Below are 22,787 nucleotides of genomic sequence, written 5' to 3' on the forward strand. Positions count from 1 at the left end.
CTTTGACCTTTTTCGAGCTCTTCCATCTCTTTTCCTCCAACCCGCACAAGCTCTGGAACTTCATGAGCGCAAAGATGGTGAGTCTTTCCGTCGGTTCCATGCTGTTCTCGCTGCCCTAAATTGAAAGGGAAGAAACTAATGAGCTCGATTCTCCAGGACATCTCCCTTGTCCCTTCCCTTCGTTCGTTCGACATCCTCGACCCTTCCTTCCGTCAACTATGGATCCGACTCATTCCTTCCATCATCGTAATCTCCCTCCCTTACCTATGGTCGATCTTCACCTTCCTCCTGCCTCGCAAAATCTCGCACTACCTCATCGAGATTCCCGGAGAGTTCCTCTCGCCCTTCTTGACCCTTCAAGAGCTCTACCCATCGACGCAGGAGGACCAGAAGCCTAAAGGGATGAGCCTCTGGAAGGGAATCATCCTCGTCGGTGGATCTCTCATTCACGCTCTCGGTTGGATCATGGTGGTCGGATGGGATCTCGTAGCAGACGGAAGCGGCTTCACCTTCTTCGACCTCACCTCCCTCCTCCTCGCTTCCCTCTGGCTCTACTCGTCGATCCTCCTCCTCCTCCAACCTCGTCAAACTCCCCACCCAACCCTCATCATCTTCACCATCATTCAGCTCATCGCCAACCTCGCTACCTTCGCTGCAGCCCTCTTCCAACTATCGCTGCTTCCCCCCGGAATCCCTCACGAACCTCTCCTCCCATGGTCAACAGTGACCTTCGAAGCCCTCGCCCTTGTCCTCGAGCTCATCATGATCGGAGTGTCCTTCAGCCTCAAGCTGCAGGATGTACCCGAGGAGTTCCTGAGGGAGAACAAGAAGGCCACGGACGAGGGAGAGATGGGTAGTAGTCTCGAGGACACAACTTCTGTTTGGGTGAGTCCTTCTTTGTTTTCGGTTTCCTCCCGTCGCGCTCTGACCCTCCCACGCCTCTCACAGGGATGGATCTCTTTCATCTGGGTCAACCCTCTTATCGCCAAAGGTGCGTAAAAGTCGACGCCTCTCGAGCTGACGAGGGAAGGAAGGGAAGGGAGGGAGGAGGAACGCGGCGAGCTCACGATTCGATCTCCTTCCGTCCTCCTTCTTTCCTGCAACCACCAGGTGATTCGGGATACCTCAAGGATCAGGACATCTTCACTCTCTCTCCGACTCAACGAGCAGCACCGGCTTTCGTCAAGTTTTCTGCGACCCCAGCTCGCTCGCTCCTCATCCGTCTGATCAAAACGAACGGCAGGGATCTGTTCTTCGACGCGTTGCTCACAACAATCGCCGTCGTCTTCATCTAGTGAGTCCTCTAGCGGCTCATTTACCTCGAAAGCTTTGTATCTGACTTTTTTCTTTTCTTTTTCGATCCAGCGCTGGACCGTGAGTTGATGGAGTTCAACCTTCCGAGACTCTTTGCCGTTCGCTGATGCTCTCTCGTCCCACCTTCTTGGGTTGCTCCAGATTCTTCATCAAGCAGATCCTCGAGGCTCTCTCCAACCCCAGTCAAGAGAAGACCTCGAAAGCCTACGTCTATGCTATCCTCGCCTTCCTCTGCTCTCTCACAAAGTTCGTCGTCTTCTCGTCTCGTTCCTCCCCTCGATTCTTCTTTGCTCCCTCACTCATGTCTCCTCATCTTTACTCTGCATCTTTTCCAGAGCTCAACTCGATCTCAACCATCTCTGGTGCAGCCGAAGAGCGTCCGTCATCGTCAAATCGACCCTCACCTCCGCCATCTACGACAAGGCGCTTCGTCGCCGAGACGCGTCTGGCGTTTCGGACGCGAAGGGAGGGACTGCTGGAGCAGGAAAGGTGGTCAACCTGATGAGCGCCGACACAAACAGGATAGGAAACACCGTCTCCAGCCTGTACATGATCTACGGATCCCCCCTGGAGATCATCGTCTGCGTCTCCTTCCTCTACTCCCTCCTCGGTCCATCCGCCTTCGCTGGTCTCATCGTCCTCATCGCCGCCATGCCGGTCAACCGTCTCCTGTCGACACGATCGTACGCGATCCAGAAGGTTCTCCTCGCCGCTCGAGACAAGAGGCTCAACATCATGAACGAGCTCATTGGCGCGATCAAGTGAGTAGTCCATCTCTTTTGTGCAGATCTTCGTCCCTGATGAATCTTCCCTTTTTGAAATCTCAGGTTCATCAAGTTCTTCGCTTGGGAGCGTCAGTGGGAGACGAAGGTCAAGGAGGCCAGAGACGACGAGTTGAAGAGTTCGTTTGCTTCTTCCTCTCCGTCTGTGTCGTCGAGATCGATCGCTGACCTGCCTCTCCCTCTCGTCGTCCAGTTATGATTCGAGATCGAATCAACACGATCTTCTTCAGTCTCCTTTGGACCCTCACGTCAGTTCTTCCCTCCACGAAAGGTCGTCGGTTCGTCGGCTGACTTCGTCGCCATTTGTTTCGTCCAGGCCTGCTCTGGTCACCATCGTCTCGTTCTTCTCATTCGTCCAGATTCAGAAGGGTAAGTTTGGCGCACTAAGGACCATTTCTCTGTGGAGAGTGCTCATCTGAAGATCTCGTTCTTCTTCTTCTGCCAGGCGAGCTCTCGACTGCCGTTGCCTTCACCGCTCTTTCGCTGTTCACCATGCTCCGAGGACCTCTCAATCTCATCCCCATGTTTGTGGTATCGCTGCTCCAGACCCACGTCGCCATGTAAGTCGTTTCAAACTCAGATCGTTTCTTTTTCTCTCCTCGCTGACGCTCCCTCTCTCCCCCGGACAGCGTTCGAATCGACGACTTGTAGGCTCATTCCCGTTCCTTTAATACTCTCTCCTCCCCCGCTAACCTTCGATCTTCCGTTCTTTCTTTCAGCCTGAAGGAAGACGAGGTTCCCGACTTCGTCTCAACGCTCAAAAGGGTCTCGTTTGCCGAATCCGACGACACCAAGGGAAAGATCGGATTCGTCGGTGCCTCTTTCCGATGGAACTCTGGGAAGTCTACCGTCGACGACAAGATCAAGGATGCAGCCTCGAAGAAGAAGAAGGCAGGCGACAAGAAGAAGGTCACGAACGAAGACGCGTCGGATTCGGCTCCAGTCTCGTCCAACGAAGAGGCCATCGCCGTCGTTGAGGAGGAGGAAGAGGAACCGAGGGTATTTGAGCTTAGCGATAGTGGGTTCCAACTGGTCCTCTGAGAGCGAGGATAAGGAGGAGTGAGACGAGGCTGACTCGGTTTCTGTTCCGTACTTTCTTTGCAGTCTCCTTCGTCTTCCCCTCTGGAAAGTTGACCATCGTCACCGGAGCTACTGGGTCAGGAAAGTCAGCGTTGCTTGCTGCTCTTCTCGGAGAACTCGACATCGTTCAAGGTCACATCCTGCTTCCGAAGGACACCTCGAGGTTCGACTCGAACGGTTTGACGAACTCGCTTTCCTTCGCCGGTCAAACCGCCTGGCTTCAAAACCTCTCGATCAAGGACAACATGTGAGTTGCTCACCCTGTTAGCCCTCGAGATCGTCTGAGGCTCGAGAGGGAAGCAAGTCGAGCTCGAGCTGACTCTGACGCTTTCCGTCCTCCTTCAGTCTCTTCGGCTCTCCTTTCGACCAGGCTCGATACGACGAGGTCGTGAGAACCTGCTGCCTCCTGCCTGATCTCAAGATGCTCGAAGATGGAGACGCTACGGGTGAGCTTGACTCTTTGACGCGAGAGAGCGACTCTCGTATCTGACCGTGTTCTTCGTCCTCGACGCACAGAGATCGGATCGAAGGGAGTCAGCTTGAGTGGAGGACAGGTGCGAGAACACTTACGTCGTTATCGAGATTCTTAGCTGACCTTTACCTTCATACTTTCAGAAAGCAAGAGTCGCCTTGGCTCGTGCTGTCTATTCTCGAGCGAAGGTTCGTCCTCTTACGCTCTGACTTTGAGAGAACCGGACTCGACCTCACGCTCTTCCTCCTTTTCCTCTAGAACGTTCTCTTGGACGACCCTCTCGCCGCCGTCGACTCTCACACCGCTGCTGCTCTCGTCACCGACTGTCTTGCCGGACCTCTCATGGCTGGTCGAACTGTCGTGCGTTCTTCAACTTCTCTTCCTGTTCTTCGAGTTCGTCGCGTCCTGACGTGCTTCTCCTTGCTCCTCCTCTCTCTCCTCTCAGATCATCGTGAGCCACCACGTCGAGCTTCTTCTCCCCATCGCCCACTCCCTCATCCGTATCGTTGATGGGCGACTCGACGTCGCTGGCTCGGTCGACGACCTTCGATCCCAAGGAGAGCTCGCCTCCCTCATCGCCGTCGAGGAGGCTTCTCACTCGAACGAGGAGGCCGTCATCCCACCTACGCCAGCAGGAAAGGAGAAGACCGAGGACGAGGCCATGGGATTCAACGTTCCTGAGCCCATCGAGGAGGAAGAAGAGGGGGAGACCGAGGAGGAGGAGACTCCGAAGAAGGAAGCCAGGAAGATGGTCAAGGACGAGGAGAGGGAGGTTGGAAACGTCAAGTGGGCTACGTACAAGGTCAGTCTGCTTACACTGCCTCTTCCGGACGAGTACCTTCACTTGCTGACTCGTTGCTTTGTATCTGCTCAGATCTATCTTGAGGCGACGGTACGTCTTCTTCTCGAGAACTTTCAAACTCTCCCGCTGACTCCTTCTCCTCTAATCGCAGTCCTATCCTATCTGGGGAGTCGTCTTGACTCTGATGCTCATTGCTCAGAACATGGTTTTCGTTGAGCGATGGTGAGTCGAGCCTCTTCTTTTCGCTTCAACCCGACTGGTGCTGAATCTTTACTCGCCCTTCTTCCTCGTCTCTCTTTCCCTCTATCGTCTGGTCTCCTCCCCTTTCCAGGTGGGTCTCGGTTTGGACCAACTCCTATTCGGACACCTACCACCCTCCAGGTCCTCAAAGCCACGACCACTTCCACGCTCTTTCGAACGGACTCGACTCGACCCAGCACTCGTTCTCGGCGCTCTCGTACCTTCCTTCAAACGATTCATTTACGACGACCACTAAGCGTCCCAATGCCGATGATCACCCTCTCTACTACCTCGTATGTCTTTGTCTCTTTCGCTTCTTGAATCGGTCAGACGCGTCGCTGATCTCTGCCCGGTTTCCCTTAGTCCATCTACACCGCCATCACCTTGTTCGGAGCGTTCTTAGGTATCTCGCAAGCTATCGTTGGCTTCTACGGTGCCTGGCGAGCTTCGAAGATTCTTCACGAGAAGGTTTGTTCGTTCGACAAGGATCGAACGGGGAGAGCTTGATGCCCTGGGCTCGACTGAATTTACGTTCTTCGTTTTGTTTCCTTAGATGCTGCACTCCGTCATTCGGTCGACCCCTCGATGGTTCGATACTACTCCTAGTGGACGAATCGTCAACAGGTTCTCTCGAGACCAGGAAACCATCGACGGGCAGCTAGCACAGAGTCTCCGGGTCGTTGCGACGTGGACTGCTGCTCTCATCGGTGCCATCATCATGGTGAGTCTTTCCCGGCACTGCATTTCTGCTCGCAGCTACTGATGCGCTGTGCTCTCGATCTCACCGCAGGTCACCATCATCGTCCCCGCTTTCCTCATTCGTGCGTCGCGGCTCGCTCATGTTCGCCATCCTTCGGAGCTCGAAGCTGAATTTACTCCTGTACAACACTATAGCTGCCCTCTTCATCTCCTACGCCTACCTTCGACTTTCGTCTGCCTATATCCGCGTCGGTAGAGATCTACGACGGAGTTCGTCCTCTTTCTTTCACGCCTTTCGTTCCGTTCGTCCATGCTGACTCTGCCCCCTATGTTTCCTCTTACAGTCGAGGCTACAGCGCGGTCTCCCATCTTCTCTGGCTTCGCCGAACTTCTCGAAGGTATCAGCGTCGTCCGAGCGTTCGGACACGAGGGTCGTTTCCTCATCAACCTTCAGCGACAAGTCGACAGCTCCCTCGCTGCTTTCTACCAAGTTTGGATGATCAACAGGTGAGCAGACATTGTTTTCTGGAAGCCGAGCTTCTGCTGAGCAAGATCTCCTTCTTCGTCCCAACAGGTGGCTCCTCCTTCGATTCGATTTCCTCGGAGCTCTCTCAGTTTGCATCACGTCTCTCTTGACCATCGGGAGCGGAGTGAGCGGCGGGTCAGGTGGAATGGCTATCCTGGCTTCTCAAGGATTCGTTCAGGCAGTCTACTGGCTCTGTGAGTTCGCTCTTTTCCTTCGTCGGGGTTGTTCCTCGCTGAATCAAACCCGCTCCTCTTCCTTCCCAGGTCGATTTTGGTCTCAACTCGAGATGGATCTCAACTCGATTGAGCGAGTTGGAGAGTACCTCTCTTTGCCTCAAGAGCCTCCTGCGATCATCGAGTCCCACCGAGCTCCCGCTTACTGGCCCTCGTCGTCGGGCGAGACTCTCGTGAGTCTCCTTTCCTCTCGACGAGAGAGTGTCTGTCGCCCTGGTTCGTTTCTGATGGAGTTTCTCCTTTTGTTCTACAGATCTCGGTTCAAGATCTCGTCATCGCCTACTCGCCTGAGCTTCCTCCCGTGATCAAGGGAATCTCGTTCGACATCAAGCCCAAGGAGAAGGTGAGCAGATTTCGACCGTGCCCGACGCGTCCTTCCCGTTCTCTCTTCCTCAAACTGACTCTCGTTTTCTCGCCTTCAGATCGGACTCATCGGAAGGACTGGATCTGGAAAGTCAACGCTGGGAATGGCTCTACTTCGCTTCACCGATCCTCTCAGGTTCGTCGTGTTGTCTTCGTCGTCCCGATGCTTCCTTCTGACTATTTCTTTCCCTTTCGCCGCAGTGGGAAGATCATCGTGGATGGCATCGACATCACCTCGATTGGGCTTGATGACCTCAGGTGAGGGAAGAACGAAAAGAGATCGAGTCTTCGGCGTCGCTGACCTTTCTTGCTCGTCGCTCTTTCCAGGTCCGCCATCACGATCATCCCTCAGGATGCGGTCCTCTTCAGTGGAACCGTCCGAGAGAATCTCGATCCTTTCCACGACCATAACGACGAGGCATTGACGGAAGCTCTTCATCGGGTTCAACTCGGGAGCCCAACAAACTCGGTCGCTCCCTCTCGCGTCCCTTCGACGACCAACCTCGTCAAGCTCAACGGTGAAGGCGTCGAGGATGCTCTAAAGGCCAACAGTGTGATCTCTTCGAAGAAGATCGCCATCACGCTCGACAGCGAGGTCAGGTACGCACCTCCTCTCCGTCGAAGCACGACGTGCGATTGTTCTCGACGCTCACCTCGTCCTTTTTTTCTTCAACTTAACTTCTTCAGTGCCGGCGGAGCCAACTTCTCTCAAGGACAACGTCAACTCCTCAGTATGGGACGAGCTCTTCTTCGAAACTCTTCCATCGTCATCAGTTCGTTCCTTCTTTCTTCTCGTCTCGTCCCTCTTCGTTTCCCAGACTCCAACTGACGCGTTCCCACTCTTTCCTTCCTTCTTCTCTAATTTCAGTGGACGAATCGACTGCGAGCGTCGATTTTGAGACGGATACCTTGATCCAGGCGACGATTCGAGAGGAGTGAGTCCGAGAAGAGGAGCCGTCGCTCTCTTTCCTTTCTGATCTGCTCCTCCATTTCCTTCCACCCCTGCCAGGTTCAAGGAATCTTGCATCGTAAGTTTGAAACCATCATTCTGAATTATACCTTCCCATAGATATCGTCTGACCCCTCCCACTCCGCTCCTACAAGATCACGATTGCGCATCGACTGTCGTCCATCATCGACTTTGATCGCCTTCTCGTCCTCGACCACGGCCAGCTCCTCGAGTTCGACACCCCTTACAACCTGCTCGTCAAGGAGGAAGGGATCTTCAGAGGGATGTGCGAGAAGACTGGGAAGTACGAGGAGTTGTTCGCGTCGGCGGAGAGGAAGAAGAACGCGGACGAGTCTGCTTGACGACGGACGTCGGATCTTCAGATATTCTCGTTTCTGTTTCGGTAGCTTTCGACCTTTTTTCTTACTCGATACCTTATAGATCTTCATATTCCTCCTGCTCCCTGTTTTTCCCCCTTTTTCCCCTTTCCCCCCCCCCCCCCCCCCCCCTGCGCCGAAGATTTGGAACTGGACGAGTTGACCTCCAACCTCTTCCTTCCCTTCCCCTCTCCCTTTCTCGCTATGGACGTTTCCGCTCAGCTCAAGGCTCACGCCGAGAAGTAGTAAGTAACTCGTTTCTATAGTTTGATCCAGCTCGCAAGGTCTAGAGAAGAGAGGCAAAGGGAGAGCTGAGCTGATATCCTTTCCTCGCTTCGCTTCCTTCAGCAAAACCGTTGTTCAGGATGAGGAGTTCCCTCTGAACGTGGACGCCGGCCTCTTGACCGTCTACGATCCCAGTCCTATCAACGAGGAGGAGTACAAGTGAGTTTTCCATCTATATAGCTCGATTCGATTCTCGAGCCGCAAGAGCTCTTTGAGAAGCTCAACCTCAAAACCCTCGAGCTGACCTTCTCTCCCTTCTTCTCTTTCCTCAAGCATGAACCCCGAAGCCTACATTGCCTCGCACGCTCTCCCTCCTCTCCAAACCCTTCTCACCGCTCTCTTCACCCTCCCCACCTCCCGAACTTCCTCTGGCCCTCTCGCCTCCCTCCCTGTGCCTACGACTCTCCTCCCTCGAGAGAAGAGCTTGCCCAAACCCAAGCCTCCTACAAAGTGGGAGAGGTTCGCTGCCGAGAAGGGAATCTCGCACAGGGTCAAGGACAAGATGGAGTGGGACGAGGATAGGCAGGAGTTCGTCGCTAGATGGGGACGAGGAGGATTGAACAAGAAGGTTGAGGAGCAGTGGATTACCGAGGTCAAGGTTGGAGCTGGTGAGTTTAGTTTCTTCCTCCTGCAGTTGCAGCGAATCTGGATCGCTTTCCATAATTCTATTACTCGTGCAGTAGGCTCTTGAACTCCGACTTGCGACTTGATCTCCGGATCAAGGTCAAAAGGAAGCTGCTTCTTCGCGTCCCTCACACCCTCCCTCCCTCAGCCCCCACGCCCTCCTCGTCGTCTCCCTCTCTTCTCCCTGCTGACGCTCATCCCTTCCTCTCTTCCGTTCCTCCCCTCTCCCAGATGGAAAGGACGTCGACCCAGCCGTCACTGCCAAAGAAGCTCGAAAGGCCCGAACCTCCAAGAACCTCAAGCAGCAGCAGGCCAACATCCGAGACGCCGACCGAGCCAACCCCAACCCTCGCTCCTCCTCTTCCGCCGCCTCTTCCTCTTCTAAGCCGATATCTCGATTCGCTGCTGCTGCTGCCGCCGCCGCCGCTGGAGTCCCCATCTCGGTTTCGGAGGGAAGCAGGGAGCACGGAGCTGGGGGACGGGTCAAGGAGGAGAGGAAGAAGGAGTTGGAGAGGAGGACGTTGCTCGGGAAGGTGTCGACGGGAAGCATGGGGAAGTTTGACAACAAGCTCAAGGATGAGCCCAAGGTCAAGGGAATGAAGAGGAAGGTGAGTCTTCTTTTCACTCGTGTCTCTCGTCCTTCCGAGACTCTCGTCTCCTTTCGTCTCGCTCTCCCGCTGACCTCTCCCTCCCCTTCCCTTCTTTCACAGTTCGACCCCACCACCATCCCCTTCACCACCGAGAAGGCCGCTTCTCTCAACATCCTCTCCACCGCTTTGGGACACCCTACGTCGTCCAAGCGAGCTCGAGCCGAGGGACACGACGCCGAGGTCCTCAACGTCAGGAAGGCCGTTCGATACGAGGGGAAGAGGGAAGCTGCTTCGCGAGGAGGCCGAGGTGGAGGACGAGGTGGATCGAGAGGTGGAAGGGGTGGAGGAGGAAGGGGCAGGGGGAAGTAGAGTGCGTCGCGGGTTTCGTTTTGGTGCTTTGGGATTTCGACGTTTGCTTTCCTCTTACGTTTGCAGGAGCGAGAAAAGAGAAAGCACCATAGAGACGGAGTGGGAGATACGCAAATCACCTAGTGAGAAATAAACCAAAGCGGAAACGAACCAAGATCAAAGCGAGGAAACGAACAAAAAAAAAAACGAGAGGACGCGTCGGCTCCCTCACCTCCTTCTCCCTCCTCCACCAACCCTCCCCCTCCACTCCTTCACCTCCTTCCCCTCCCACTTCCCCCACTTCTGAGTCTTCTCCCTCCTACTTTTCCTCTCCGCCATCTCCTCTTCCCCAGCGCCCTCCCCGAAATCCATTCCCTCGCAAGAATTCTCCCAAACGCGTCCATCTTGGAACCGGCGCGGGTCTTCTCGTTCGGATCGACGGAAGCCTTAGAAGAGGACTGTTCCGGCGTAGAGGGAGGGGTGAGGAGGAAAGTCGACGAGGTAGAGGAGGCGGATGAGGTAGAGCTTGTGAGGGAGGGATTTGGGGAAAGAGGGCGATGTTGGAGTTCGGCGAGGGAGGGAGGTCTTTCGGTGGAAGATGAGCAGCCGGAAGAGGGGAATCGTCGGGAAGGTTTGTTGATACTCGTCGTTTCAGTCTGGGATGGAGCGAAAAAAAAGGTGGATCAGCGTGAGAGAGAGAAAGAGGAGAGAGGCGATGCGACTTACTTCCCATCCGAACGAAGCGTTCCTCTTCTTCAAAAAGCTAGCAAAGGACAACAAGAAAGCCAGGTTAGTCTTCTGGTTCGACGAAAGGTGAAGCGAACTGAAGAAGACTGCTGACCTGAAGCATGAGAGATTCAGGGGACAACATCACTTCGTCCTCCTCGTCCCACACTTCATAGCTGCTCTTCCACAACGAAGAGGGCATAGCTGGCTTCAGAGTTAGAAGGTTAGATTGTGAGAGGAGTTGTGATTGAGGACGAACAAGATTCGAACGTCGGCTCGAAAGAAGAGGAGGAAGAGTCAGGGCAAGGAACGCGTCGAACTTCAAATATCCCTTCACCCAGCCCGCCAACTCTCCTATTCTCCTGGATGTGGACCTGAAACCGAGAACAAATTTCTATCCATGGGCAATCAGGGCGAGATGGAGAGGGGGCTCGTAAAACGTTAAATAAGAGAGGCAGATGCAAAGCGAAGGCGAAGAGAGAAGGGCGAGGGAGAGAGAAAGAGAGAGAGATCAAAACAGCGAAGCCATCTTGACGGACTTCCGCACCGCGGACGAGGATCCGTCGTGGTACTTGTAGAAGACTCGGTACTTCTTGGCCGGAGGAGCTGAAACAGATGAAGAGGAAAGTGTTAGAGTTTGGTCGAGGGACGGGGACCTGAGAGGAGGGAAGAGGGAGAGAGACGAACCATCCTCGGGTCCTCCTTCCTCGACAGTCTTGACTACGATCGTTCGTCCGAAGAAGTCCGTGGCGGCCTGGAAAAGGTGCGAAGATGTCAGTCAGGAAGCGAGGGAGAAGAAGAGGATCGACTGGACGGTTCGAACAGCATCGACTCCGTCTGCTTCTAGGAGAAAAGACTGACTTTGTCGGCGATGTCAACCTCGCCAGTAGGCTTCTTGTTTCTGTGAAGAGAGAAGAGGGAGAGGGTCAGCTCGACGCGTTCATCGTTCGAGAATCGTCGTCGCACTCACTTCTTGAACATGGCATGATCGCCCTTCTCAACAGGATACGCAGCTTGATGTCGTCGAAGAATCTCGGCTTCGATCTGGAGGTGAGAAGGAAGATGATGAAGTTCAGTCTCAATATCTTCGAAAAGCAGAAAGAAATCAAGACGACTCACCTCCTGGGAGACCAGGTTTCGAACAGCGTATCGAGACACAGCGATATCTCCAGCACGCTTTCCCTCGTAAGATACGAAGACGTCGATGGGACTGAGAAAGAGAAAGAGGTGGAAGGTCAGCAGAGTCGAAGGAACAAGAGGGAATCGAGGAAGTTCGAACTCACGGATCCAACCTGAAGGAAAGCTGGCCGTCTTCCCCCTTCTCTTGGTAGAAACGAAGGTTGTGAAGGACCATGACCTCCACCAGTCGAGTGAGCGTGAGTCGTTCTCCAGGCTTGATGACTTGAGCGTTGACCTGAGAGAGAAGAACGGCACGTCGAAGGGTTAGGGGAGGTGGCAGACGAATGAGGCTCGAAAGGACTCACGGGTTTGAGCGTCGGCGAGAGGATTCGCATCAGCAGAGGAGCGAACTCAGTGAGAAGCGTCGTAGCGTTGTAGAGACTTCGAATCGTCGGAGGAAGGGAACCGGTGAGGGAGGTGGCGATCTCGAGATTGGTGGTTTGACGTTGACGGTTCTAAAGGGAAAGAGAGGAGCGAGAGGTGAGCTCGAAGCTACGGAAGAGGTCGAGAATAGAAAGCGAACCTCGTAGTCGGCCTTGGGGAAATCGGTAGGCCCTGTGAGGAAGAAGGTGGAGGGGTCAGTCGAGCGGAAAGGAACGACATGAAAGGAGGTGGACTCACTCGACGCGTTCGCATGAAGCGAGAACTCGGTGTACCACGAAGTCATCGAGTAAGGAAGGTACGCCATAAGCTCGTATGTTTGATTCGACTGGATCTCCTGAGTAGCCTTGTCGTGGAAGTGGACCCAATCGTGCATCTTGTTCGCTCGAGCAAAGTCTGAGTCCTGCCACTTGAGGTTGGGGTAGTGCTCGAAGCAGCCTGGAAAAGAGAGAGGAGCGAAGGCACCGTCGATCAGCTTGGAATCCAAGAACTCGAGCACAGGAGAGATGGGATAGAAGGACTAACCCTGCATCAAACGATCGTACTCTCCGCAAGAGCTCACGATCTCGACGAGCCGGTTCACGAACTTCCCCTCCTCAACTCCCAGACCGAGCTTTCTTTTCTTGACCGTCAGAGGAACGAAGAGGCTGTCCCAGACCTTCTGAAGACTCGTCCCCGAGTCCTTGAGTCCGACCGTCGCCTGCTTGACCATCGCGTCGTCGAGAACCGAACTCTTGGATTTGATGAACTGAGACGCGTCGAGATGAGAACGAGAAGTCCGTCAATGAAGCTTCTCTTCGGAGAGGAGGGAAGAAGCCGAACCTGAAGGGTGTTGAGACAGCTTCGAATGTCGCAACCAGTGACTTCTGAAAGGGTGTTGAGACTTCTCGAATCGGCTTTGAGTCCCTCGATCTCGCAGATGAATTTGAGTCGCTTGACGAGGACGGCGACGGGAGGTTTGTTGAACCGAACAATCTTGGCGAACGGACGGAGAGGTCGGAGGGCGGAGGAGTAGCTGTCCGAGGAAAGGAGACGAAAGGTCAGCTTGGATTCGACGCGTCGAGTGGGAGGGACGAAGGACGAACAGATCGTTGCAGATACAGATGATTGGTCGCTGGAGCAGCTTGGCTTCCTTCTTCTTACTCTGGCCTGTAGTGAAAGAGGGAGAGCTGGAGTCAGTTTGGGACAAAGAGGAGCAGGAGAAGGGCGAAGGAAGAAACTGACCTCGTTGTTTCCGAGCAGGGACGTCCTGGATGAGCTTGATGAGACTCTTGATGAAGCTCTGCAAGAACCAACGGAAAAGAGTCAGCATCGAACCCGAGACAGATGCTGCTGAATCGAGCTAACCTGATCTCCTCCTCCGGTAGCTCCGTCGACCTCATCGATAACGATCAGTGTCGGCCGCTTGCTCGCAAACTTGGATCCTGAGTCGAGAGCGTTCTGAATCCTCAAGGTCACTGTTGCTGCCGTTCGATCGTCACTACAATAAGCCGACTCGACGTCAGCTCGTCTGCTTCGAGGGCCGAAGGAGGAAAGAAAGCTCGACGAACCTGGCGTTGATCTCGAGAACCTCGTATCCAGCCTGCGTCGCGACGATCTGAGCCAGCGTCGTCTTTCCTAATCCAGGAGGTCCAGAAAGAAGTAGGATCTGGAAAAAAAAAGAGAGTCAGTTTGAGTCCGAACAGTTCGAGAAAGGGGAAAAGACGCGTACCTTCTCCTTCGGACGGCCCATCGGATCCAAGTTCTCCAACTCCTCCATCACCTCTCCGTCCCAACCTCTCTTCTTTCCCTTCGGAGCTCGTCTCTTAAACACACACTGATCCCACTCCTTGAGCCAAGTCATCGTCTCCCTGTTGACTTTCTGTAGACAACAGTTCCAACCGTCAAAAAAAGTCAGAGATCGGGCCCAGACGCGTCGAACGAAAGGAAGAGCAGAAACGAACCTCGTCTCCCAACAGATCCGCAAACTTCTTCGGTCTGTACTTGTCGACCCACATCGTCGTCTCAGGACCCTTTCCCTTTCCCTTGACGTCGGCATCTCGAGCTTTCTTGGAGTTGGTGGCGAGTTGATGTCTGAAAAGAAAGGGTGGAAAGGCGAGTCAGTTCGAGCGAGGCAAGGGAGGAGGCGAGAGGTTGAGCTCACAATCTAGGAGCTGCTCGTTCGTCGGCCTCGATCTGATCTCTAAGGCGATGTATCGGAGTTTCCAGGAGTGAGAGGGATCCCATAGATGTGCGAGGGAGGTTGGAGATATTCTGAATCGAGCCATAAAGGTCAGCATGTGGAGGAAAGGACGAAGGAGGGAGAGGGAAGAGTAGAGCTCACGGAAGTGAGGAGATCAGTCTTGCGTAGCTTCCGTCGAATGGTGATATCGCGTCCGGAGAAGGTAGTAGCTTTGATGGGAGGATTGTAGCGGGTGTTGGAGGTGTAAGCTGAGGTGGAGGTGCTTTGGCGAGGCGGAAGCAGTTCGGAGAAAGAGGCGATGGCTGAGGAGAGAGGAAAGAAGGGAAACGATTGATGAGCTCAAACGCTACAAGCCTGGCGGGAACTTCGAGCTGAAGAGAAGCTCACCTTGATCGTTGGCAGTACTACCGTTCATTCGAACGTCTCGTAGATGAAGTCCAGTGAGGTTGGCCGCTGCTGAAGTCCTAGGAAGTTTGGAAGAAGACGCCTCGTTGACCTCTTCCTCCCCTCCTCCCAAGATGCCATTCGACTCGAACCCTTCCTCTTCGTCCTCCTCAACGTCGAGAGCTGTGTTCTCAGAGCGAGAGGGAGCCGGAGCTGTAGGCAAGCTGGCCTCTTTGTCTGCTCCACGCTCAGGGACCAGCTTCGCCTGTAATGTCGAGCTCGACCTCTTCTCCTTCCCTCCAAGTGAGCTTCCCTCCTCCTCCAAAGCTCCTCCTCCCAGCAGACCACTCATCACAAACTCGTCCTCGCCTTCCTCCTCGGTCTCTTTGGGAACGTCTTCGACTGCTGACAGTGTTGGTGGTAGGGGATCTTGAGCTTCGGCGGGAGGAGGAGGGGAAGAGGAAGGGAGGGAGGGTTTCGATGGAGGAGGAGCTCCTTCGTCTGCTGCTGGTGGTGCTGAGTCGAACATGCCGTTGGAAGTGAACTCGAGGTCTTCCTCTTCCACTTCTATAGGCGTAGAGGTTGAGAGAGGAGGAGAAGCCATCAGGCTGGGGGAAGGGTAGTGGGGAGTTTTGAAGGAAGGGGGGAGGAGTGAAAGGATAACGCGACCTCCAACTTCGAGACGCGTCGCTGCGTGCTGAATTAAAAAAGTGGTGGAAGAAAATTCACCGATCAGGCTTTGGAGTGGTCTTTTAGTTATCCTCTTTCTCGTTGAAATTATACCCTCGTTTCCTGCTCCAAATCGCGGGCGAAAGAGGGTGAAGATTCGGCCTTGTTTCGAGCTCACCTTCGACCTCCATCTTCCTCCTCCTCCTCCCCGCACTGATGTACTGACTTTCTGTATTTGCAGATGTTTTAGTATGTCGTTTAAGGAAGATTTTGTTTGTGCGCTTCTATCTTACTCTACCTTTATTACCCGTTATCCTGCTCATTCGATTCTTCTCGTTCGACGCGTCTGTTCCCTTGCTCGGTCGTTTGACCTCCCGGTCATCTTTGTTTCACGTTCCTTGCGACCGCTTCTCTGTAGCTTGTAGAACATTTTGATCGAAAGGAGGGTGAGAGGAACATTTTCGATCTTGACGCGTCGTTTACTTTCGCTTTCGTAGATGGTAGCTTGAGAGCGTCGTTTCTTCGTACACGGATCTCACTTGACCGATCACTCGTTGCAAGACGGTTACTGGAGGCTAAGATCATCGTGAGGCTGGAGCGAAGTCTCAGGGAAGAAAAAGAGGAACAAACAAGAAGTCAACCTCAGCCCTCCCGCTTCGTTCTCATTCTCGTTCCCGTCTCATTCTTGTTCTCAATTCGGAGTCTCCCTTTCTCACTCTAGCCCGCTCTCGACGATATACACGAGTCTCAAATCGATATCTGCCTAACTGGCTATGAACGATAGCGTCAAAGAAACGAAGATGAACAGAAGAGGGAGCGGAGAGAGAAACGAAACGAGAACGAGAGAATAATGAAAGCGAGCCTATGCATAGACCTGAGACCCAAAACAACAAGGAACGAGACCACAAAAAACCAAAACACGAAACCAAACACGAAAAGCTGCACCCTCACCTCTTCACTTCGGCCTCGTCATCCTCTTCGCCGTCCCAAGCTTCTTCCTCTTCTCCTCCTCCAACCCTTCCTCTCCCCTCCCACCTGCGGTCGAAGGAGTCGAGTTCGCCGAGAGCGACATCATCAGATCCGGAAGGGGAGGGAGTTGCTCCTCCGCGAAGACTGGGGAGGAGAACGTCGGGGAGGGAGGGAGGTTTCCCGGTTCGAGTGGTTCGAGCGGTTCGACCTCTTCGGCCTTGACGTTGGTGAAGTTGGCGTTGGAGTTGGGATCGGTGAAGGGAGGTGAGTAGAGGGCGGAGGGAACTTCTGCGAGGAGGGGTGGTGGTTGGTATTGTGGTTGAGGTTGGGGTTGAGGTCGAGGTGGTTCAGGTTCGTCGTCGAGGGAGGAGCGAGGTCGTTTCTTCGACGTTCGGGAGGTGTTGGTGGTGGCAGGGGAGACGGAAGTAGAGGAGGTTGCTTTAGAGGTGGAGGTGGAGGCTGGTTGCTCCTGCTGCTGTTCTTGGTGTTGTTGTTGTTGAAGGAGGAGTTTGGCTTTCTTGGATCCGGGAAGACTGAAGAAGAGAGGACGGGTCGAGTTCGATTCAGGTCGCGTCTCGTCGTCGTCGAAAGGACTCGAAGAGAAGGCAGAAAGAGGTGTGATGATTGAACTCACGCCTTCTTGTACTTCCCTCCGACAAACTGCACCTCACACCCTGCCTCGATCGTCCACAGCTGTCCCTTCCCCACCGGTTCTCCTCCATCCCTCGACCTCTTCACAAAGCTCGGATTGAGGCTCAGGTTGTGCCTGATCGAGTTCATCCACCCTGCCGAATCCCTCTGGAAGTAAGGATAGGCCGCTATGATCCAGCTGTAGATCGCGTTCAAGCTCATCCTCTTCTCTGGGTGAGCGAGAATCGCTTGACCGATGAGGGAAGCGTAGGTGAAGGATGGTTTACCCTTGGGTCGAACACCAGGAGGGACACCTTGAGGAGGAGGTTCGGAGAGGTCGTTGGGTGTTGGAGGAGCTGGGTCGGCGGTGATGAGAGCGGGAGGAGGAAGACGGTGGATCTTGGGAGGAGGACGAGGTTGTTGAGCGACGGAGGAGGCGGGAAGGAGCGACGACGAGGGAGACGGAGTGCGAGAGTCGGAGCTGAGGCAAAAGAAAGAAGTGTTGAGTATGAGGAATCGACGAGGAGGATAGGAGCGGAGGAAAAAAGGGAGAGGGAGCCTCACTTGTCGGCGAGCGACGCGTCTTCCTGCATCGCTCGAGAGACCATCGATCCTCGTCCTTTTCCCTTATCTCGAAGGCGACGACCTTTCTCCTCTGGGTCAGAGGTGGGAGTGCGAGATCGAATGGGTGGCAGAGGTCTGGCGAAAGAAAAGCAAAAGTGGGCGAAAAAGGTCAGCTCAAACATCCCGACCTCTCGACCCTCCTGCCTTCTCTGTCCCTCCTTCCAACGAAGCGTTTCGAACTCACAGCTGAACAGGTGAATCCTCCAGCCTCTCCTCTCTGAACTTGGGAGCTCGAGCGACCGTACGTTCTCCACCTCTCGCACTATCTGACGGAGAAGGAGATCTAGAGCAACAAACGGGAAAGAGGAGAAGAAGACAAAAGTCAGCTTCAGCTCTTCTCGAACGACTCCCGGTTGTTTTCCTTTTCTCGACAACTCAAAACAACGACAAAGCGACTGCTGTACTCACTGTAGATGCCTTATGAGATCCACCACTCGATTCTTTGCGAACTTGGATCGCTCGAAGGAAGCCAAATCTTGAGGTTGTTCCTCCTGCTCCTCCTCCTCCCTCAAGCTCCTCGCTCCCTGGAGAAGATATCGACCGAACGGCAAGGTGGTTTCTTGAGCGAGGGAAGCGAAAGCCCATTCGACGGACAGGATGGGTTTGCCGTAAGGGCGAAGTTGATCTACGACGTGGGGAGTGAATCGGATGGCAGGGTCGAGGAGGAAGTGGGTAGCTGAGGAGAGGGAAGAAGTGAGGAAGGAGGACGACATCAACTGAAGGAAAACAAGATGAAGCGAGAGAGTCAGTATACGAGATTGCGCAGTGAGACAGAGAGAGACGGTACCAACCTCTTCCAGCTTTGGACTCGCAGTCTGGTAGGGATCCACGAAGAAGAGGAAGCCGCTGTCGAGAGTTGGCCAACGAGATGTGTTTGAGGAGGAGGAAGAAGGAAGAGGTGTTGTCGGTGTAGGAACTCGAGAAGGCCCAGCTTGAAGTCCTCCTTGGTGCGAAGGGGACATCATGGCGAGCAGACTGAAGAGGAGGAAGGAGAGAGGGAGGGGGTTGTGTTGGATGGGGTTGTTGTGGGTTGAAGGAGAAGGGAAGGGAGGGCACGAAAGAAAACGAGCTCGCCCAAACGGGCCTGTTTACCTTTTTTTTCTCGTCCCCTTTCCTCCGTCCTAGCAACCACAGCAACATCTCAGAAGCGCGGATTTGACTCGTGCGGTTCTGAAAACCTTTGCTAACTTCTTCCGTTATCGTTCATCATCGATAAATATACCAAGGAGAGTCGCAGCACGACGCCCTTCGATGTAACAAACAAAGGTCAACACCAGCTCCCTACCACCTTCCTGCCGCCCTCCCTCTGGATCGCCAGCGACTTTTTGTCCCCGGAATGAGCATGAGCTCATACTTATGCACTCTCAGAACGTGTGAGTACTTTCTTGAAATCTCGAACCAGGAGATGAACGAGAGGAAAAGCGAAGGGAGGGACGACTCGAGCTCACCCAACCTTCCCTCCCTCCCTTGCCTGTCACTACTACTGCAATTCCTTCGTCTTTCTGGTTTTCCAGACCCTTCACTCCAGAGATCCTATGTCAAGGAAGTCCGGTCCCAGTTCTCGATTTCCCAACCTCGCTGCCTTCTCGTCGAAAACAGGGCTCGACTCGGCTGGCTCTCTTCCTCGTTGCCTCTGGCCGCTCACTCCACTTCTCTTCAGCTCGACGACGTTAAAATGGATGAACCATAAGCTCATCGAAGCACCTGCTGCTTGGGGAAAGACTGTTGTGGTCGAGGGAAGGGAGGCGAAATGCGGTCTCGGCAGCTGGAAAGCAGACCCCTCAGAGGGAAATGATCCCACCTCCCTACCTGAAACTTCTGAGGTCAAGGAACTCGTCCGACTGTTGGAGAGCTTAAGATAGCAGACGAGGATGTCGAAACTTCTCTTAGAAAGACCTACCGGCGAGGGTGTCGAGGTCGACGAGGAGGTTGAAGACGACGCGACGCGAATCAAGAGCAGAGCAGGCCTCCGAGAACGATAGAAGCGAGCGGAAGACAAGCCAATAAGGATTTGACGCCTCTGAAGCTGCTACAGGTCAGCGTGAGGTCAAAGCGGGCGAAGAAACGACGGAGGGACGTTCACGAGCTCGCCTTCGTTTTGTTCTGCCTCCAACCTTTCGAATACGAACCAGACCGATGCGACACGACAGTAGGATCTACTATGGGTTCAAATCGATCTGGGTCTCGGAATAGCACTCCTTGATGAGGGCGATCTCGAGAGAGAGAGGGAGAGGACTTGGTTGTCCGAAGGAGGGAAGAGACGGAAGATGGGACGAAAGTAAAGGCAACGGATGCTGCTAGGAACATCCTTAGGGAGGTATTGAAGATGCCCCTGATGAGACTCGATGCCGAGATCTGGAGTGAGATGGACAAAAGAGACGGAGACGGCGCGAGGTCAACTTCAGCCCACAGAAGAAAGACGAGCTCACGATTACGTCCCTGTTTCGCTGGCTTGAGAAGATCAACAGCAGAGAAGACGAGGCTTCATACTTCTCTTAGACTTTGATCGGTTGTCGCTGAGAAAAAGCGACGGTTTCGTCGACGACGATGGTTGGGAGCGAACGAGCGAAGGGGAGAGGTCGCTTCACCAAGATCGCTCACGATTTCAGCCGACCAAATTTTCATTCGCTCGCTTCCTGAGTCTATATACTACCAGAGCTCTCGGTCTACTCTTAGAGAGCTGGGTTTCTTCGTTTGGCCTCAAAAAGCTGTCGGAAGACAAGAAACGGAACGGTGAGCTCGAGTAGTTTCAGCCCACGAATCGTCATCTCCGTTTGCTTCCTCTCCCTCGCATTTTTTCTGGCTTTGAGATCACCTAGACCGAGTCTCACCGACTTCTTCACTACAAACCCTTGAAACTGTAAACCCAAGAAAAATACGTCCTCTTTGCGGAACCGGAACGAACAGTCCCTTCCTGTCCCTTGAGCTTTTTTCAAGCTAACCAGCACCTCCCTCTCCCTCCCTCCCCTCCCCCTCCCTTCTTCTTCTCCTCCTACAAAAATGTTCTCTCGAACTCTCCGAGCCGCTCTCCCCGCTCTCCGAGCCACCGCTCCTCGGATGTCGGTCTCTGCGTTCGTCGCCCCTACGGCTTCTCGAATCGCCCTCCCTTCGATCCAGTCCATCCGAGCGTACGGAGAGGAGAGAGGATCGTCCTACGAGAGGCCCGTCAACCCTCCTTCCGCTACTCTTTACTGCGCCAACTTGGCTTACGGTATCAACGAGAACGGTGAGTCTTGCTTTTGGGTCGGAGAGGGGCGAGGGAGGAGGGTGGAGGGGAGGTGAAAGGGAAGGAAGAGAGGAGGAGGAGGGAAGGTGGTGGAAGCTCGCATCTCTTTGCTAGGGAGACGGTGGCAAGAGCTGCCTTGGGATTAGAGATCGGAGAAGACAGTGATGCAGTCTTTGTCGAGACCAGCTTCGATCTCGAAGTTCTTTGAAGGAGATCAGTCTAAAGAAGAAGAAGGAAAAACCAAAGCTGACCTCCGTCCTTCTCCTTCCCTTCCTTCCCTCCTCTCCCTCAGACATCGTCCAGCACTTCGCCGCCTACGGATGCAACACCGCCCGAATCCCCAACAACCGAGAGGGTCGACCCGCCGGCTACGCCTGGGTCGAGTTCTCCTCCATCGAGGACGCTACCGCCGCTAAGGACAACCTCACCGACTCCGAGCTCGCTGGACGAAACATCCGTCTCGACTTTGGAAAGGCTCGAGGAGACGTTACCAGCCGACCTCAGAACCCTCCTTCCAACGTTCTCTTCTTTGGAGGCATCGCCGACACCACCGAGGGAGCCTTGACCGACTTTGTCGCTCAGTCCGGAGCCAGTGGGTTCAGCGTCAGGATCGGGTTGGACAGGGAGACCATGGAGCCCAGGGGGTTCGCTCACGTCGAGTTTGGAGACGTCGAGCAGGCGTCGGCGGCGAAAGCTCAGCTTGAGGGACAGGCTATCAACGGAGGAAACCCCCCCAGGATCGATTTCAACAAGCCTAGGGAGGAGCGATCGTTCGGTGGTGAGTCTTGAGTTCGAGTCGTCAGGTCGTTGTAGGTTGACGACGGTCGTACTGACTTGGTTCTTTCTCTCGTTTTTTTTATAGGAGGAGCTTACGGAGGAGGAGGAGGATCTTACGGTCGACAGGGTGGAGGAGGTGAGTCTCTTGTCCCTCTGCGTCACGTCGCTTTCGTCTCGTCGTTTCTCCGTCCTGACGCTGACGCTTCCTCTCCTCTTTTCATTCTCCTTCAGGCTACGGAGGAGGAAACCGTGGAGGCTACCAGGGAGGAGGATGTGAGTCCTTGATCTTCCTCTCCAACTTCAACTTCTCGTCTCGTCTCATCCGTCCCGACGCACGCGACCCTTTGCTGACCTTGCTTCCTTACCTTTTTCTTTCGAACCTGCTCTCTTAGACCAAGGAGGAGGAGGAGCTGGCCGATACTAGTTTATTTCATAAGTAATAGTTTACCATCCCACCCAACCTTTGAACCAATTCACTCTCTTTGCTTTTTCACGAACACGACGACCTCGTTCGCACACCACCTCTCAGTTCTCTCTCTCGTTCTCTCGTTTCTCATTCTCGACGTGCTTTTTCTGGTCTCGCTCGCTTCTTTTTCCGACTCTAAGTCTTGACGACGTTGCTGTACTCTTCGAAGACGCGTCGGAGAGAGATGGAGAGAGGCGACGTTCAGGGCTGAAGAGGGAAGCGAGATCTCGGCCCTCTCCTCTCCCTTTCGCTTGAGCTCTTTCGAGTCTTTGGTTGATCTGGAGCTCAGACCTCCCTGCAACAAACGAAAATATAACCAAAAAAGCGAGTCACAGTAGTCGATGGAACGTGTCGGATCCGTCATTTCGATTCCTCTCTCCCTCCCAACACCCACTCCCTCCCACTTTCCTTCCCTTTCCCTCCCAAACACACCCCAACAAACCCCAAACAGCACATGGCACGCGGCTCCAACAGAGGCGGCGGACGAGGACAAGGACAAGGATCTCCTGCCACTGGTAGAGGAGGCAGAGGAGGAGGAGGAGGGAGAGGTGGAGGTGGAAGGGGAGGAGGAGGCGAAGGAGAACGAGGTCGAGGATCTTCAAACTATCGAGGACGAGGACGAGGTGGGATCTGGACGGACATGTCTGGAGCTGGATTGGATTACGACAGGGTCGATAGAGAGAGGGAGGAGAGGGACAGGGCTAGGGAGGAAGGTTAGTAAAGAGAGATCGAGGCGGGAGAGAAGGGGGAGGAGAGCTGAAACTCACCATCGTGCGTGGCTCTTTTTCGTAGCTGCTTTGAACCCACCTCCGGCTTCGACATCGACTCTCTTCGCTCCTTCGTCGACTCCCAACTTCCCTTATCAGCAATCTCCTTACACTCCCCGAGGA

At 54.2% G+C, this 22,787-nt stretch overlaps 6 protein-coding genes across 6 annotated transcripts; 3 read left to right on the forward strand and 3 right to left on the reverse strand.

Moving 5' to 3' along the window:
• Positions 1–44: 44 nt before the first annotated feature.
• Positions 45–7,954, forward strand: BDY24DRAFT_397567 (uncharacterized protein). The gene is made up of 37 exons (XM_076641579.1): positions 45–77; positions 157–885; positions 949–991; positions 1,111–1,294; positions 1,366–1,374; positions 1,456–1,560; positions 1,650–2,075; positions 2,142–2,215; positions 2,290–2,344; positions 2,413–2,465; positions 2,542–2,656; positions 2,726–2,743; positions 2,816–3,114; positions 3,201–3,423; positions 3,522–3,622; positions 3,693–3,730; positions 3,792–3,836; positions 3,907–4,008; positions 4,094–4,450; positions 4,523–4,540; positions 4,602–4,672; positions 4,782–4,983; positions 5,054–5,158; positions 5,244–5,411; positions 5,481–5,511; positions 5,585–5,659; positions 5,734–5,896; positions 5,964–6,109; positions 6,179–6,321; positions 6,402–6,491; positions 6,571–6,647; positions 6,713–6,769; positions 6,839–7,111; positions 7,199–7,284; positions 7,380–7,446; positions 7,521–7,539; positions 7,616–7,954. The coding sequence occupies exons 1-37, from the start codon at positions 63–65 to the stop codon at positions 7,820–7,822; spliced, it is 4,989 nt and encodes a 1,662-aa protein (XP_076494221.1). The 5' UTR covers positions 45–62; the 3' UTR covers positions 7,823–7,954.
• Positions 7,955–8,041: 87 nt separating this feature from the next.
• On the forward strand, positions 8,042–9,705 carry RRS1 (ribosome biogenesis protein RRS1; the record flags this gene model as incomplete). Its single annotated transcript, XM_076643702.1, has 5 exons — positions 8,042–8,082; positions 8,186–8,281; positions 8,396–8,730; positions 8,978–9,354; positions 9,457–9,705. 5 exons carry the CDS (start codon positions 8,042–8,044, stop codon positions 9,703–9,705), a joined length of 1,098 nt encoding a protein of 365 aa, XP_076494222.1.
• A 1,116-nt stretch (positions 9,706–10,821) lies between these two features.
• Positions 10,822–15,171, reverse strand: CTF18 (Ctf18p). Its single transcript, XM_076637762.1, has 20 exons — positions 14,540–15,171; positions 14,294–14,454; positions 14,114–14,223; positions 13,914–14,043; positions 13,682–13,831; positions 13,521–13,618; positions 13,318–13,450; positions 13,195–13,252; positions 13,056–13,119; positions 12,793–12,985; positions 12,496–12,718; positions 12,211–12,408; positions 12,113–12,144; positions 11,895–12,044; positions 11,694–11,824; positions 11,530–11,620; positions 11,381–11,454; positions 11,272–11,311; positions 11,098–11,164; positions 10,822–11,016 (listed from the first exon to the last, which is right to left on the reverse strand). The coding sequence occupies exons 1-20, from the start codon at positions 15,138–15,140 to the stop codon at positions 10,922–10,924; spliced, it is 2,799 nt and encodes a 932-aa protein (XP_076494223.1). The 5' UTR covers positions 15,141–15,171; the 3' UTR covers positions 10,822–10,921.
• A 1,633-nt stretch (positions 15,172–16,804) lies between these two features.
• BDY24DRAFT_343380 (forkhead box transcription factor) lies at positions 16,805–17,086 on the reverse strand (the record flags this gene model as incomplete). The annotated part of the gene is made up of 1 exon (XM_076637515.1): positions 16,805–17,086. A coding segment is annotated over one exon (282 nt), but the record flags the coding sequence as incomplete, so codon positions are not given.
• Positions 17,087–17,195: 109 nt separating this feature from the next.
• On the reverse strand, positions 17,196–18,486 carry BDY24DRAFT_146791 (uncharacterized protein). Its single transcript, XM_076636109.1, has 4 exons — positions 18,220–18,486; positions 17,837–18,144; positions 17,613–17,711; positions 17,196–17,503 (listed from the first exon to the last, which is right to left on the reverse strand). Exons 1-4 carry the CDS (start codon positions 18,391–18,393, stop codon positions 17,365–17,367), a joined length of 720 nt encoding a protein of 239 aa, XP_076494225.1. The 5' UTR covers positions 18,394–18,486; the 3' UTR covers positions 17,196–17,364.
• A 1,725-nt stretch (positions 18,487–20,211) lies between these two features.
• On the forward strand, positions 20,212–21,841 carry BDY24DRAFT_146829 (uncharacterized protein). Its single transcript, XM_076636110.1, has 3 exons — positions 20,212–20,288; positions 20,451–20,654; positions 20,947–21,841. The coding sequence occupies exons 2-3, from the start codon at positions 20,486–20,488 to the stop codon at positions 21,441–21,443; spliced, it is 666 nt and encodes a 221-aa protein (XP_076494226.1). The 5' UTR covers positions 20,212–20,288; positions 20,451–20,485; the 3' UTR covers positions 21,444–21,841.
• Positions 21,842–22,787: the final 946 nt, after the last annotated feature.

Source organism: Mrakia frigida, assembly GCF_051309035.1.
Source record: "Mrakia frigida strain ATCC 22029 unplaced genomic scaffold BDY24scaffold_28, whole genome shotgun sequence".
Lineage (NCBI taxonomy): Eukaryota > Fungi > Basidiomycota > Tremellomycetes > Cystofilobasidiales > Mrakiaceae > Mrakia > Mrakia frigida.